Source organism: Idiotropiscis lumnitzeri, chromosome 5, assembly GCF_059441095.1.
Source record: "Idiotropiscis lumnitzeri isolate Australia: NSW breed Sydney's pygmy pipehorse chromosome 5, RoL_Ilum_1.0, whole genome shotgun sequence".
Classification (NCBI taxonomy): Eukaryota; Metazoa; Chordata; class Actinopteri; order Syngnathiformes; family Syngnathidae; genus Idiotropiscis; species Idiotropiscis lumnitzeri.
The window spans coordinates 13,753,196-13,769,198 of record NC_142395.1 but is presented as its reverse complement, the minus strand read 5'-3'; the positions used below and the strand labels follow the sequence as shown (position 1 = coordinate 13,769,198).

At 39.9% G+C, this 16,003-nt stretch overlaps 1 protein-coding gene across 1 annotated transcript; it reads left to right on the top strand.

Moving 5' to 3' along the window:
- The first annotated feature begins 1,288 nt into the window (after positions 1-1,288).
- On the top strand, positions 1,289-12,850 carry lpcat2 (lysophosphatidylcholine acyltransferase 2). Its single transcript, XM_088296748.1, has 14 exons — positions 1,289-1,573; positions 1,810-1,952; positions 4,233-4,450; positions 6,315-6,427; positions 6,594-6,654; positions 7,208-7,266; positions 7,429-7,463; positions 7,610-7,664; positions 8,804-8,886; positions 8,950-9,075; positions 9,143-9,296; positions 9,822-9,920; positions 10,354-10,495; positions 11,049-12,850. Exons 1-14 carry the CDS (start codon positions 1,463-1,465, stop codon positions 11,216-11,218), a joined length of 1,569 nt encoding a protein of 522 aa, XP_088152874.1. The 5' UTR covers positions 1,289-1,462; the 3' UTR covers positions 11,219-12,850.
- The last annotated feature ends 3,153 nt before the right edge of the window (positions 12,851-16,003 follow it).

The following is a 16,003-nucleotide window of genomic DNA, read 5'->3' as shown; positions in this document are numbered from 1 at the left end:
AGCAAGGTCCAGAAATTGAAAACCTGTTCCAATACTTTTGACTAGATCAAACTCTTCTGGACTTCCCCCCCTTGCAATTTCATACACGTAAAACTGTGCCACCTTGTGGAATATCTAGTGCATTACATTAAACATGGTTTTAAAAAAAACAAAACTAAATCATTTATTAGTTGTGCGCGCGCGTGCGTGTGTGACGTTAAAAAATATCCGCTGTGACCAATGCGCACAAAAGGCTTAATATCTCTAAAAATTCAAATATTTGCGGGAACACCAATTGCTGCAGAGGAGCAGGGATGAAATCCTCATAGCGAGATAATTATGTCCACGCAGATGGGGATGTCCAAAAGCCGAGCCTCGGAGCCGCGTGGATGTTAATTATTCAAATTTAATATAAATAAACACCAGTCAATAAGCCTAAAATCACTAGCCGAGTCAGTTTTTTGCGGGGGATTTTTTTTTTTACTGCAGACATCACTTTTAATTCCAGAACTACAAAATAATTGCCAAGGTTCAGGCCAATGCAACGAAGAAACGTTTTTCTTTTCAGTCCCAGTTTTTAATTAGCATTTTTTAAACTGACAATTATTTTAAAACTACATTAATAAGACAAATACTAAAAATACAGAAAAAATAACTAAATAAAAACATGCCGTGGCAGCTGGGTCTTGAGTAAAAAAATAAAGCAACATTGATTACAATGAACGTAGAAATGGAAAATAGAAGCACATTTTAAAAGTTTGCATGGCTTTCTTCTTTTTTTAAGTTCCAGTTCATAATGACACAAAATACTCACATTTGTGGAAATTGATGTATAGATGGATGTACTATGACACTTTGTAAGGAATGTAAGTTTAATTAGGTTAAATTTAAATGAGATGTCACACTTTAAAAAGGCAAAAAGTACATTATGCAAGGTAAACTCAAAGTTGCTCAATCCATTATCCAAAACAAAAATGCAGTTTTACATACTATGTGCATTTCCAAAACAGACAGTTACAGTATGGAAATCTCAGGAGGGATTGCTCAATTTCAGATTGAGATTGAATTTAACAAAGTGGGATCCAACAGGGTGACGTCGATGAACATTTGTGAATGAAGCTTCCTTCACCTTATCTCCTATAAACTTTGGAAATTGTGTTCCCAACACACTTTTGGGGGGTTATTAAAGGCTTTATTTTATCTATTTATTATTCTTTTTTGCTCAATCTGTCAAATCTCACAATTATATTAACGAAAGTACCTGTAAAGGCTTTCCAAAATCACACAAGCGGTGAAGCAGGGGGGGCGGGGCTTCAATTGGACCACTTCCGGGATGGCTTGCGCTCTCTGTTTTGCTAGCATGAACGCCGTGGTTTGCTGTATGAAATAAGAAAAGGAACAAGAGAAAAAGGGGTAGAGGAAGTGAAATGATAACATGGAGCAGCTTCTGTAACTGCATCCTGCGTCGTTTTCCTGCCTCACGATGCCGTCTCAACGCGTCTTCGCCCTGCCGAGACAGCAATCGCTGCTCCTGCCTGCCGTCATCAACCCATTTGTGCAGGACACCGAACTGTCCAAGGCCACCATCCTCAAAGTGAGTGACAATGGCGCGTTGATATCAATGCATATTAGGAATAAACGCGAGTCGACATGCGTGCGATTAGGTGCACCCCCACCTCTGTATATGTAATCTGCTTTGCAATCTTGTTGTGTACGGCAAGAACAATAAGAGCCCTTATGTGCTGCTGCTTACTGATCTGGATTTGACGCACGGGATCTAAACATGGAATGTGTGTTTCCTGACATAACTATAATTATGTGCGTGTGCAGTGTGTCCTCCAGGGAATCGTCCTGGTTCCTCTTCGAGCCATTCTCATCTCATTGGTCCTCATGGTGACCTGGCCAGTGGCTGTCATCATCACCTTCAAGCATCCACTCAAGGGAGCTGTGGCACCAATGACAGGATGGAGAAGGTAACCTACATAATGTCTGATACACTAAGGCAGAGATCTTCAATCCTGTTCCTAAGGGCCGCTGTCCTACCTGTTTTCCATTTTTCCCAGCTGCAACACACCTGATTCAAATGATCCGGATCATTATCTTGCTTCTGCAAACTTTACTTATTATCTGAAAATTTGAATCAGGTGTGTTGCAGCAGGGACTGATGGAAAACAGGCAGGACACCGGCCCACGACAAACAAGATTGAGGACCCGAGCACTGCGGGGAAAAAACTGATACGGTGTAATTTTAAATTACAAGCGTAATTTCTTGATCAAGTTTGTAATTCATGTAATAAAGCATAAATCAAGTTTTCACCACAAATGACGGAAGAAGACTTTGGAACAACATATGCTGCTATACAAGCGACGTCTTTTTCACAGAAACGGTTCCAACTGCGTGGCTTCGTTGTAAGAGAGTGCAAATACATGATTGACCTGCCCTCAGTCCAGACCTGTTTCCCATTGAAATTTTTTTTCTTGCAATATGAAGCGCGAAATACAACAATGGAGACCCCAGAGTGTTGCGTAGCTGAAGTTGTACATCAAGCAAGAATGGGAAAGATTTCTTCCTACAATGCTGCAACAATTGGTGTCCTCTGTTCCCAAATGCTTATTGAGTGTTGTGGAAAGGTGATGCCCATGTCGCAGCTTTGTTGGAATGTGTTTTAGTCGCCAAATTCAAAATGTGAGAATATTTGCAAAAACCCAGTTTGAACGGTAAACATCTTTGCGCTGCATTCAATTGAGTACAATTTGAAAAGGAAATGCAAATCATTGTATTCTGTTTTTATTTACCCTTTACATGGTGTCTTCTTCATTGGAATCCGACTTTGTGTTTAAAGTGTGTGTTTGATTAAGTTTAAATGTGGTTAAAGCATCTGCATGTTTTTTTTATTTTTTTTAAGTATGGTCTCTATAGATATGATTGATTTTCACATTACTCCGCGTGGGTCTGGAACATATCTCCCATGATAAACTGATGCTTACTGTACAGTACATTTATCCTTGTATAAAGGCAATTACTTGACAGAGTAAAATTAAGATTACCGTAGTGGACAGATAACATTCAGTATAATGGAAATCCCTTTAAAGAGACAACACTGTACTGGATAAAAACAATACAATCACAAATCTATTTTCTATACAGCTCATCCTGTTCAGGGTTGTGGGAAACTGGAGCCTTTCAGCTGACTTTGAGAAAAGGCAGACTAACCCCCTGGGCCGATGGCCAGTCACATTTACCGGTACTGAGGAGACAGACAACCTTTCGCCCTCACAATCACACCGTCCCTGAGAGGAAACTGAATGCATGCTTTCTACACGCAAGTCAGGGGAGTGAACCGTTACGCCATCGGTGACCGCTCAAATGATTAAGAGCTTGACGAGCTCTTCCGGCCACGCATCACAATAAATTCCGTCTTTGGTTTGATTATTATAATGTTTTTTTTTTTCTTAAAATTACATTACCAAAGCTAAAGAAAAAGCGGAAGAGTTAATCCTCGGAATATACAAAAAGCAATAGTAGTCCTAAGGTCATAAAAAATTACAGCACCGTAATCATTTCATGGTGTACTTAATTTAGTGTTCTGCAAGCGTGGCTCTGTTGCAACATGTTTTCGGATTTGCGATCCAAACCAAAAATGCCCGTCAGCCAATGCAGCGTATTGTCAAAACAAATAGATATTGACATTGTTGTATTAAGTGCTTTTTTTTTAAGATTGTATCTGCACTAGCGTTTTTTCGGCTCGCTAAACTATATTAAACTGTTTGGGGTTCTCCCTCCCCCTGTTTTTTTTTTTTTTTTTGATGCTCCTTTATCTGATGATATGATTGCCGTGAACACTGAATTTATACCGTCTGAATAGTTGCGGAAGCGAACAACTTCAGCAATGAGGAAGTGAACGAAAGCAGTGGCAGCCTAAAATGTTTTGCAATCCTCATTGCAAAGACTTGAAGCCAAAGAGGTTGAACAAGTGACACATGAAGGCATTTAGATGAACTCAAAATGAACGGCTACTTTAGGTACATCTGCACAATGTTATGAGGAAACTAAAAGAAATTCCCATTTTTATTGACAATAAAAGACAAATCATCTTATCAACATATTACACAATAGTGGAACTTAAAATATGTTAAATGATGCTTAATGACTTCCATTTCGTTCTATTTGCAATAATTTATTTTCATAGAAACGGAAATAAATGGATGCTGAGTAAGTTGACATCTGAAACTAAAAGGCGTTCTATCCGCAGGCTCATGTGTCAGAGTGTGATGGCCGCCCTGGGGAGAGCCTACTACTTCTGTATGGGCTTCCGGGTGGTGATCAAGGGCAAACAGGTGGGCAGCGGCGAAGCCCCGATCCTGGCTGTGGCCCCCCACTCCACCTTCTTCGACGGCATCGTGTGCATCGTGGCCGGCCTGCCCTCCACCGTGTCCCGTGTGGAGAACCTGGCCACGCCCATATTTGGCAGTAAGACTTTTTTTTTTTTTCTCTGTTCACTTGGCCATTGGAGCACTTTGTGGGGAAAGGAAACATTTGTAGAAATCTCTGCATGTTTAAGATAATCAAGTAAATATATGTTTCCTTGAAATCCGCCTAGAAATCATATTCAAGGTTGTTTTATTTTTTTTTAACCTGTTTTTAACATATTTTTTACATTGTTAAGAAATTTGTCTCTGCCAATGTAACACACTCTGGGGATCATCAACGACCTTAAAAAAAAGAAAAAAAGAAATTAAAAATCTGCCTTTAAATCCTCCTCCCTCTCCAGGAAAGAATAAAAATCAATTATCACGCCTATTACTTTGGGCGTCTAATCATATTTTTATTTTTTTGAGGGGGGGCGGGGGGATCTGTGGCCCACGGCCACCCTTCTAGCTCCGGCAGTGCCCTCTGTGTTTGTAAGACGTCTTAAAGAATGATTAGCATTCCAGTAGCCTGTGTCATGTGGACACTCCGCAATGTTGGTTGTGTCTGTGTTAATATTCCAGAGAGCTGGAAACTGCTACAAAGTGTCTCAATATTTAATTTTTTTTCCAATTTATTCTAAAAATGTGTCTAAACAAATAAAAACCTTCCCCTAAATAGACGTCACCTCTTACTCCAATATATGCCTCACATGTCTGCAATTAAGTAAATAAACATCCCGTTCAGTATACAGAGATGAAGAAATATACATGTGCCTGTTTATATTTGACATAAACAGTATCATTAAATCTAGAATGATACCCCAGTGTTATTTTGTCAATTACACTTTTGTCAATTGACTTCTTTTCTACTTAAATATAATCAAAATAATTATATGCAATATATCATAATTGTGTGTTTAAAAGTCTTGCATTGTACTGCATTTTTTAACTGAGTAAATCATAATCTGTTAGGGTAAAGACGGAGAGGTTTGTACGCGTGTGTCTGTGAACATGTGCGTCACACACATCATCTTAATCTTCTTACCGTCATTTAGCTGCACAATTTCACACCCACCATATGGAGTGAAGTCGCCCTTATCAGATATGATATGCAGGCCCGTATGACAATATTTGATGACAATAGAATTGCCCGCCAATATTTAGTAGGCTTAGTTGTCATGGAAATGAGTGTTACATGTCCTTGCTGTGTCTTTCTGCTCATCTTTTATTTATTTTTAAATATCGTGAATGTATGTGCTTGTTCTTTGCTACACTAACCCAGAAATAAGTTGTGGATTCCACATTGGATAGCCGTTTGAAAATAATATTGTTGGTTGAAGGGAAAGATGTCTGCTGTTGTCGTGACAACCACAGAATACTCACCGTCATGGTATATATGATTTTGGTAGACCAGCTAGGACACCTCTAGTCCTTTGTCGTGTTATGTTTTTCAAGCAGTAATCATTTAAGACTGAGAACTGACTTTTCAACTGCCAGGCACGTCCGAGAGCGTCTCGCAGGGGTCCCCAATCCTGTTCCTCGAGGGCCGGTGTCCTGCAGGTTTTCCATCTCTCCCTGCTGCAACACAGCTGATTCAAATGATCAGATAATCAGCACGGTCTGCAGAAGCTAGATAACGATCGCTCAGGTGTGTTGCACCGGGGAGAGGTGGAAAACGGCCAGGACACCGGCCCTCGAGGAACAGAATGAAGACCCCTGGTCTAAACAAACAAAACAACAACAACAAAAAAAACTTTTCCACTGATCTAGCCATTAAGATGTAATTCTTGGCTGTTTAGGTTCAGTGCATATCCTATAAGTCACACATTTTGCCATTGTGAGGCTTCTTGTCATGTGTTTGACCGGGCTCCACCTTTTTAATTTGTATTTTTCTTTCTTTCTTTATTTTTAATCTTTTCTCGTAGGGTTCGTACGCTGCCTCCAGCCTGTGCTGGTTTCGAGAAAAGACCCCGACTCAAGGAAGAACACCATCCAAGAGATTGTTGGCAGAGCCAAGTCAGGAGGCCGCTGGCCACAGGTATAAATAAAAGGAAAATAGATTAATAAACCACAGCTTGTTACTAAAAACGCGTTTCATAGTTGACTTTGTTACTCATTACAGCACTTGCATTGGATTCTCCTGCTTAGTTGCACATTTTGTTGTTTGTTTGTTTGTTTGTTTGTTTTCCTGACTTGATCTTCAGGTTTTGATATTTCCTGAGGGGACGTGTACCAATCGCTCGTGTCTCATCACATTCAAACAAGGTAAATATTTGAAACCCATCCATCCTTTTACTTGACTTCATTTAGGTGAGCTGGGCTCTACCCTAAACTGGACTGCAAGCCAATAGCAGGACACGTACACAAACAAGTCTTCACTGTAATATCCACACCTATTGACAATTTAGAGTCATCAATGAAGCTAACATGCATGTTTTTGGGATTTGGGAGGAAGCTGGAGTACCTGACAAAAACCAGGCACACAGGGAGAGAATATGCAAACTCCACGCAGGGAGGCTTGATCCAAGATTAGACTAATTTGTGAAAATCCGTGAGTAATTGATGCCCCCCCCCCCTTCCCCGAAAAGGTTTTCATTGACTTTAGATAGAGTAGCCCAAGATGGCTGCAAGGCACTACATTACATAAAGTTACTCATCTCACTTCGACGTAGTTCCAAGATGCCAAAAAATAGTGAAGTAGTGAATTGTGAATATGCACGGAACACTGTTCTACTTGTTCAAAGTAATAGCTGGGGGGGAAATATCTCCAGGAATTATGACCTTTTTGTTTGTTGTTTACTTACATTCTGTCCTACAGGTGCCTTTATTCCAGGTGTACCCGTGCAGCCTGTGATTCTGAGATATCCCAATAAAATGGTAAGTTTTTGTATTTACAATAAACATCCATGAAGGAATTTTCCTGTAATACAGTTCTTGTACTTGATCCCATTGGATTCTGCATGTGTACCTAATGATGTGGCCACCGAGCATACTTTATACGCCCTTTCTATTTGTTTTTGTCTATGTCCTTCCATCCAGGATACAGTAACATGGACTTGGCAGGGTTTTAGTTCGTAAGTGCACTCATGAGAAGAATTCGTCTTTCGCTGACCGTTAAAAAAAAACCCACACATACTGTAAACGACTCCCCCGTTTTGCTGAAAAAATTTGCTTTTTTAATACATTTGATGTAACTAACTGCTCTGATTCAATCGTGTAGGAGGACGCTGCTACTTCTGACGCTGTGTCAGCTGTATACCACTGTGGAGATTGAGGTAGCCTTGGCCTTGTGGGTTTTTTTAGTCGCCTTTGAGGAAAAGTTGCTTAAGTGTTTTATAATGCTTAAAAGTTAATAAGTCATTCTAGGGTTGCGATAGAATCCAGAAACATTTGCAAACGTCTGACGGTATTCGTTATGAAATTCTTTTGTGGCATGTGTAGGCAAATGTTTTTTTTAATAAAAATTAGCACATGAGCCAAGCATGTGTGGACCAGGTAAAAAAAAAAACAAACAACGTAACGTATTAGAAGTATGTACAGTTATGACGTTTCATAATGGAATGATAGCTCATTCTTATTTATCATTCACTTAATCATAGTAGTTAAGCAATTATTTATTTAATGTTTTAGTAATGTTTTGTTCAAATAAATGAACCGATCAAGTAAATTAACAAATATAATATTAACAGTGCATTTTAATCAGAGAAATTCTGTAAAAAAATAAATAAACGCTCAAATATTGCAGGACTCTTGATGTAGATGTTCGGTACACCAGATTAAAGAACACAATTGTGTCTATGTGTCGCGGACCGTCATTTACCCATTTTGGTTTAGTAACATAACACAATATTCAAAACCCCAAAGGCAAGCCACACTTGTAGGGTGTGCAGAACAATGCATACTAAATTTATAAAATATATGGAAATGAAATTCGCAACTGTTCATGAATATAGGAATACAATGACAAACGGCAGCAAGAATTGATGGCAGCATTGTCTTGCAAAACCGGACACATATGCAAGAAATTATCCAGATTAAACACTGACACTAGTCATTAGTGGCGTGACAACTCGATAAGAATAAATGATAAATGATTATCCGCGCAGTCTCTATGAGCAGGACTATTTTTGAAAATCATATAAGGCGCACTAGGTTGTACGGCTCATTACTGCACCTTAAGGGAAATAGCAAAAAAGTCACACTTCATTCCACTTCCATTCGACATCCAAACATAAGACGCACCCAATTATAAAGCTCACAGTCAATTGTTGAGAAAATTAAAGGATTTTATGTGCATCTTATAGTCCGAAAAATATGGTACGATACAATATGTTTATATAATTATTCAATCGACCACTGTCAAAATGGTTGCTCATTACCCTTGACGTGACCGTTGTTTTATTGTGTTCGTCAGTTTCTGCCACCTCACATCCCCACAGAGGAGGAGAAAAAAAGCCCTGCTTTGCTTGCCAGCAAAGTGAGAGACATCATGGCCAAGTGAGTCAAGAAACACACGCAAAGAGTCAAACTGTGTATAATGCGCTAAAACGGCGCCCGCAGGGCCTTGGGTGTTCCCGTGACGGACCACACATACGAAGACTGCCGTCTGATGATCTCTGCTGGCGAGTTGACGCTGCCGATGGAGGCCGGCCTGGTTGAATTCACCAAAATCAGTCGCAAACTCAAGTAGGACGAATGATCAGTAACGTGCTTTTGAGCCGATGTGATATGAACCCCTTTGTCTCTTTTCTAGTATCAAATGGGACAACGTGAGGAAAGAGTTGGACGGCTTCGCCTCCATGGCCACTTCCTGCAAAGGTGGACGTATCACCATTAAGGAGTTTGCCAGCTTCCTTAAGCTCCCTGTCAACCCTGCCCTGGAGGAACTCTTTGCGCTCTTTGACCGGGTACAACACTTCACGTCTTTAGTTGCAACACTTGCGGTGAATGTTTGTCATCATCCATTCTTAAATATTGCAGCAGACACATTGCCGAACGCAAATGCGCCTCACCCACGGTGGCAACTTGGCCTAACATTGCCGTATGGGATGTTTATCAGAAGCTAACATTGTTAGCTAATGCTAAGCTTTGCTATCACTGCAGCTCTGCTTACCTTACCTTTGAGTGACATTTTAGCAGTTGCAATAAGTTGATGGCATGTGGCAGCTACTAACCTAAAGCGTCAAGACTAATTTCATCTGTGGTGGTCGCACTTCACCTCGCTGCCGAATTACACTTGTAAATTTGTGTGCGGATGCATGGCAAAACACAAATATCCCTATCCTTGACGTTGACAAGTTCGGCAAACAGGAGTATGTGCCACTTTTTAATATCTAATGGGAATACTGCAGCTCTGCTTACCGTTTGGCTAACTGTTAAAATAAGTCATTGTCTCGTCTCGACGACGTGAATGTTTATGGTCCTTTCCCCAGAATGGCGATGGCACCATAGATTTCAGAGAGTACGTCATCGGGGTGACCATCTTGTGTCGACCTGCTAACACTGAAGATGTGCTGCGTATGGCTTTCCGGGTATGTTAATTTTGCATTATTTGTCATTATGCTGATTTTTGAGGAGCATAAACACAGGATTTGAATGGCAGATGAATGTTATTTGATACTTGGTTTCTTTGGTTTGAATAATACTGAACAAGGCTGAAAGCTGAGTGTGGCGGCTCTGCTGTGAAATGGAAGCAGACAGCTGCATTCAGAGACATTTGGATCATGTCACAGTAATAATTTGTGTCTGCTGCCGAGCGCTGTGGGAGTGCTGGAGTCAGTCTCGGAGTCAATTTCCCCCGACCAGGACAACAAATGTGCTTTTGGACGAGGCCTGAAAGAAACAAAGGAAACGAAAATCCAATTACAAAGTTTCACTTTCATCATGAACTCTCCCAGTACTTTTGTGGCATGTTTACGTTTGGCAAATACCGGCATGTCATCCAAATGTTCTGTCTCGTTTTAGCTGTTTGACACCGATGAGGATGAAAGAATCACCCGGGAGGAGTTTACCGCACTGCTACGCTCTGCTTTGGGCGTCTCCGATCTCAACATGGTCAAACTTTTCAAGGAAATTGACGCAGACGGCTCGGGTTTTATCACCTTCAGTGAGTATGCAGCTTTGACCAACACATACACAGCTTTTTCTTGACTCTCAAATGTTCAGGGGTCCATTAGGATAGGAGTTTAATTTCTATCTCAAGTTTATGGTTCACCAATGTAATAACGGAAATGACATTAATACGTTCAAGCATCCCTCTAAAAAAAAAAAAAGGCCAGAACCTTTGTAAGAAGGAAAATAGCAGTGTATAATATTTATACAAACATATCGTAATTACATGATTAGAGTGTAATGGGAAAAAAACGTTTGATGTGTGCGAATTGTACGGTGGGGGCACTATAATGCACCCAAAAAACAAACAAATCGGGTCACCTTTATCTCAGGGCACCATTGCGTTAAAGAATGCATATTGACATTTTTTTATTTTTTTTTATTTTTACCAATACCGAGACCACCCGTGTCCAGCAGATGGCAGCAATGTCCACTAGAATCAAATTTTCCAATCTACTTTGAGTTTTTGACAACTGACCATAAATTGGGCGCGGAGTCTTCCTGACTAGTACACTTTTGAAAATATTCTGTGTTTGGGGATCCCTCAGGTGAGTTTCAAGCCTTTGCGACAACCCACCCGGAGTACGCCAAGCTCTTCACCACCTATCTGGAACTGCAGAGGTATCAGGCCATCCAGGAGGCGACGCCCGGGGATCTGGAACTGAGCGGTTCGTTGCAGAATCAGGAAGACAGCACTTCAGACAAGAAGGATGACTAACTCAATCCACAGTCCACTCTCACTCCCTAGGAACCATGTTGTAGGTCATGTTGCTTGCCTTTTTTTAATGGACATTTTTAAAAGGATTTTCTTTTCAGGCTTAGTAGTGCCTTATGGGGCAGGCACTAATTTCATGGGTTTTGGATCACCTGACAAAGTTACAATCACAAAACTCCCCTTTTTTTTGTTGTACATTTTTCTTTGTCCTTGTTGAATTTCTTTCGCACATAAATGGCCGTTTGGAGGGATACAATGGTATTATAATTTCAGAAGTTTAGTCACTGAAGCTTGGCAACAGCCACTTTGCAATTAGTAGACATCTCGATCATGAGTAGACCGGAAAAAAAAAAGTCTCAAGAACATGCACCCGAAAAGACACAGGACGTCAGCCATTCGGGTTTGAAGCGGCCATTTAAGTGTTGTCGTGGCCATTTTTCAAAGACGAACCCTTCCCACTGTTTTTAATTCCAGTTTGCAACCAAAGCTGAATTTGTTTTCTTCTTCTTCATTCAGCATCTGAGCCAGCTTTACTTAGCAACATGAAATTTGGTCGGCATCACTTGCATGACAATGGAGATTTTGTGCAGCTTTTGAGGTTTATCGTTTCCCCCAAATTGTTTTAATCCAACTAGAATCATCGAGGAAGCGATGTAAATATAGAAAGGAATGTCATTTTTAATAATATTAGCAAAATGTTGCAATTAAGTGACTTTTTGCAAATAATTGAATTGGCTGTATCACAATAAACCCAAATATTTAAAAAAATATAAAATAATAAATACAAGGATTTCTTGTGCACGTTTGCCGTGTTCACCCCCAAAAGACGGATGAAAATTAAGTGTTTGGTGTTTTTAACTATTAATTATTGTGCTTTGACTTGCAGTGTGCATTATTCCTTGTGTGCTTTCCACCTCATGTGACTTTCTTTTGAGATCACCACGCCAACACTTTCCTTTGTTTTGCATAGATGCAAAAGGTTTCAGTGTGCTCGTGTAATTAGTGTACAGTAAGCTTTATTAGGATTCCAAGCAAGCAGATGTTGTAGGCGTATGTGTGTACTCAGGGATATGGACCTTTGTAAGACAGCTGTATAATTAGCCGGAGCTTTTGCTTTGCATGTTCTATCTATTTGCATCCCCTGCTCGACATGCTGAGACAGCACAAAGTCGTCTCCAGCGCAAATGAAATAGGGCAATTTGTGAGCAAAAAGCCAAACCGTATATTCCACAGCGCGTTCACACAAACAAGCAGTTTTGTTTGTTGTTTTGTCGACTCGGCACATTTTGAAAGTAAAACAAGAATATGTGTTTAATTAATATTTCTTTGCATTGAACAAAAAAAAAAAAAAAAACGTTTATTTTATGATGAGTCACAAATGACTTATTGGGCCACTACTGTGTTTCATTCACTGAGCCACCACAAGGTGGCAGCAGTCATCCGGAAATGTTTTTACCCTCCAAATTGGTAATGTCCCCCCTCCTCAAGCATGCTATTACTCTACTCTGAAAGACAATACTTCCATGAACTTCATTCCATTAATATTACTCCAAATGTTTATACAGTGAACACAAGAAAATGTGCAATTGTGACATGTCATTGTGATCTAACTAAAAATAAAGAACGCCAACCATGTGTCACAAGTAATTTCTTTTTCACTCCTTGTGTGCATTTAGTTAGCTAAACAATTTCTACAACTGTGTGATCAGGTTGTGTTGTGTAATTGTCATCACCTGTCAACATCACAGCATTGTTGTTTTTCCTACCTTTAGCATCAAACCTAATGAACTTTGCTTTTCAATGTTATTCTCTGTCACGGGCATTTTTAAAAACTGACTAGTTTTACTTTTTTTGATTGTTTTGTTAGTACGAAGCTTAACTTATTTTTACACTTATATGACTTCAGAATGAGAATAGTAATATTAAATAAACACCTTCTTGAGGGCTCCCCCCCCCCATCAACTTAAGATGATAAATATAAACACAACGCTTAGATACGCTTCCCCTTTCTCTCCCTTTTCCCATCAATTTATGTATACAAAAACCTTTCCCTCAAACAGATTCTCTCTTTTCCCATCAATGTGTAACTCTATAAACTCATTGCTTTCCCATCAAATAAACGACAGTTTCGAAAAATTTTTAAGCAAGACAGCAACTCGTTGCAGATGAACTGCAGCGTTTCCCGCATGCCATATTAAGACCATCTCACGTTATGCAGCCAAGGTTGTCGAATTTTTCGACGAGTCACATCGCAGTTGACTTTTGACTCTTTCTCCACAATGTTGTATGCAGCCATTTTTGGACTGAATACTTCCCCAGTGTGAGTCGCAATTTCCACACAGTAATCATTTCCATTTGGTTTCAACTGCATTTGCTGTGTTTTGTCAACTCGATCAAACGTCATTAGCACCTTCCCTGATTTGCAGTTGAGTCAATTGAAAATGAAATGCCTCCCTCAAACACATGTTTCCGTTTTACACGTCATCATTTGTTGAAATAATTAATGACAATATGATTTCAAAAAGACTAAACGGTGGACATAAAAAGGCCCCACACCTCCTGTTCAAAGCCAAGTTTTTATGTAAAAAAATTAGACCTGAGAAGATCAAAACATTTTCCCATAGCGAAGTGACCCATAACCTGTACATCGTGGGTTTTTTTTTGTTTTGTTTTGTTTTTTTTAGAGGGGTACTAATTCAAAACAGCTGAGATCATGTGGTTGCATAACAGTACACACTATCTTGTTGGGAATGTGGCTGCGCATGAATGAACCAATCACATTCAACCTTATGTTAGATGAAAGTCAGCTGCACATACCTGCCACCATTTTAGGTGCCTTTGATTAACCCTGAAGTTTAGCAGGTCTGCATTGTGTTTTCTAATATTTTTGTAGTCGCATTTGACAGCACATGCCGAGGTCTGCAGAGAACTTCCACAGTAACAACACACATAGAAGGCACTGCAGAAAACTTAGGCAAGTACTGGCTGTTTAATAGATCTGACAACCATCTCTCATTTTTTTCACATGTTTCTGCAACCACTAGGGAAGGGTAGAAAGACTTATTAAGTCAGATTGATGGGGAGATGAGGCCTCAAGGAGTGTATTGACACATTTTACAAACTGTGTTGACACTGTATTGATACTGTGTTGGTCATTCAACAGTGACCTCTGCTGTCCATCTAACGTAATTGCAGGTAATCAAAATGTAAAAAAGGAAATACTTGCATGCTGTTAACCCAAAAATAGCCTGTGAAATATTTACATTTCATTCAATTGCTGTTTTTTTTTTTGTTTTACTAAAAATGTCATGCTATCTTTGTATTATTTAATTTCCTCAATTTGTTAACTGAATTAGTTGTTAATGAGTAGGGTCCAAAGTTTTCTTCTTTGTGTAAATGTTCAAATATGTTGGCGTGTAAAATACAACAAATTTGTCTGTAATAACATTCATAGTTAAGATGTATGGGATTTTATTAAAAACTACCAGTAAACGTTTTAAGATTTACCTTATTTGGTGCCAGATTATCAAAATAGTTTTGAGTACGATCTATGAAGAAGCAAAGCAAAACTCATCATGCTTTGATTTTGTCGTTCTTCCAAATAGCAATTAGGATATAAAATGATATTAAATAAATATGGTCATGATTTTTGCTTTTGTTCGGCCAGCAAAAAAGGTCTTGACCGTCCAGCACTGCTAATAGTAAAAATGTATATTTTTATTTCATTTTAAACTTCAGTTTCACTGGATATAGTGTACCTATAATACAGCCAAGCATCATGATGAGGTTGAGATAAATGATTTTGGGGCTGGTGTCTTTATTAAAAGCCTCACCCCTAAAACAAACTTGCAAATTCCACCTTTCAATTGGATTTAACCTTTTCGAAGCGTCTCATTTCATTTGGATCAATGGCAACACGTGCCTCTTGTCCCTTTTTAAAGACACCGGGACTTCTTGGTACGTGCTCCCCACCGAAAAACCCCCAACCCCTCACTAACTCGCATGCACGGGCACATACGCACACCTGCAACCATCCTCCCTCTTACATTGAATATTGCTGTATCCATTTCAGCAGCGCCTGGGGGCTGATCCTGTCGCAGCAGATTGTGGGAGATACGCACCCGCTAATGTGATTTGGTGGCAGGACCTGGCTGAGAGAGCATGCAGCCTCGGTTAGGAGCCCAAGCTGCGCATGGCCATCGAACGTACGGCCAAGACTACCGGCCGGCCCAGGGAGGAAAGGTCAGAAGGGATAGGGATTGTTATTAAGCGGATTGTGAGGTCGACATGCTAACCACTAGGCGACCATACTGCCTCAGGGAATATTCATCCTTATTGAATAGCTAGTGGAATCTCAAATGTGGTACGGTTAGGACTCTACCAAAATGTTGAGAAAAAAAACGGGCCTCAAAAATTGCGTAACCTCACGTGGTAAGACTTCAGCTCAGTGAGCTGCCGCAGGTACAGTAAGTGGGACAGGGGACGCAAAGGCTCATTTTAACGATTTACATTATTTTCACTGAGTCATTCTGTATTATTTGTGATGTCACACAGTGTTCTGCTTTGGCTTTTCTCAGGGGTGCGTCTGGGATTCAGAGGTTTAGGATTTCTGAGCACCCAGCCTGACTTGTTAAATTTTACAATTTTGAGGATTTTAATGTAATTTCATTCCCTTGTTTTTGAAACGGAAGCAGAAACCTTTTGGGGAAAGTCTGACTAAACCATCAAATCTGAAAAGGCCAAAGATAATGGTAATGATGAATGTAGAACCACAGCAAAAGAGGAATT

Bases quoted from the DNA above. Each gene is read 5' to 3' on its own strand.
- lpcat2 (XM_088296748.1), top strand. From the start codon at position 1,463: ATGCCGTCTCAACGCGTCTTCGCCCTGCCGAGACAGCAATCGCTGCTC. The intron at 1,574-1,809 runs GTGAGTGACAAT...GTGCGTGTGCAG, and splicing joins CCAAGGCCACCATCCTCAAA to TGTGTCCTCCAGGGAATCGT. The intron at 7,665-8,803 runs GTAGCCTTGGCC...TGTGTTCGTCAG, and splicing joins ATACCACTGTGGAGATTGAG to TTTCTGCCACCTCACATCCC.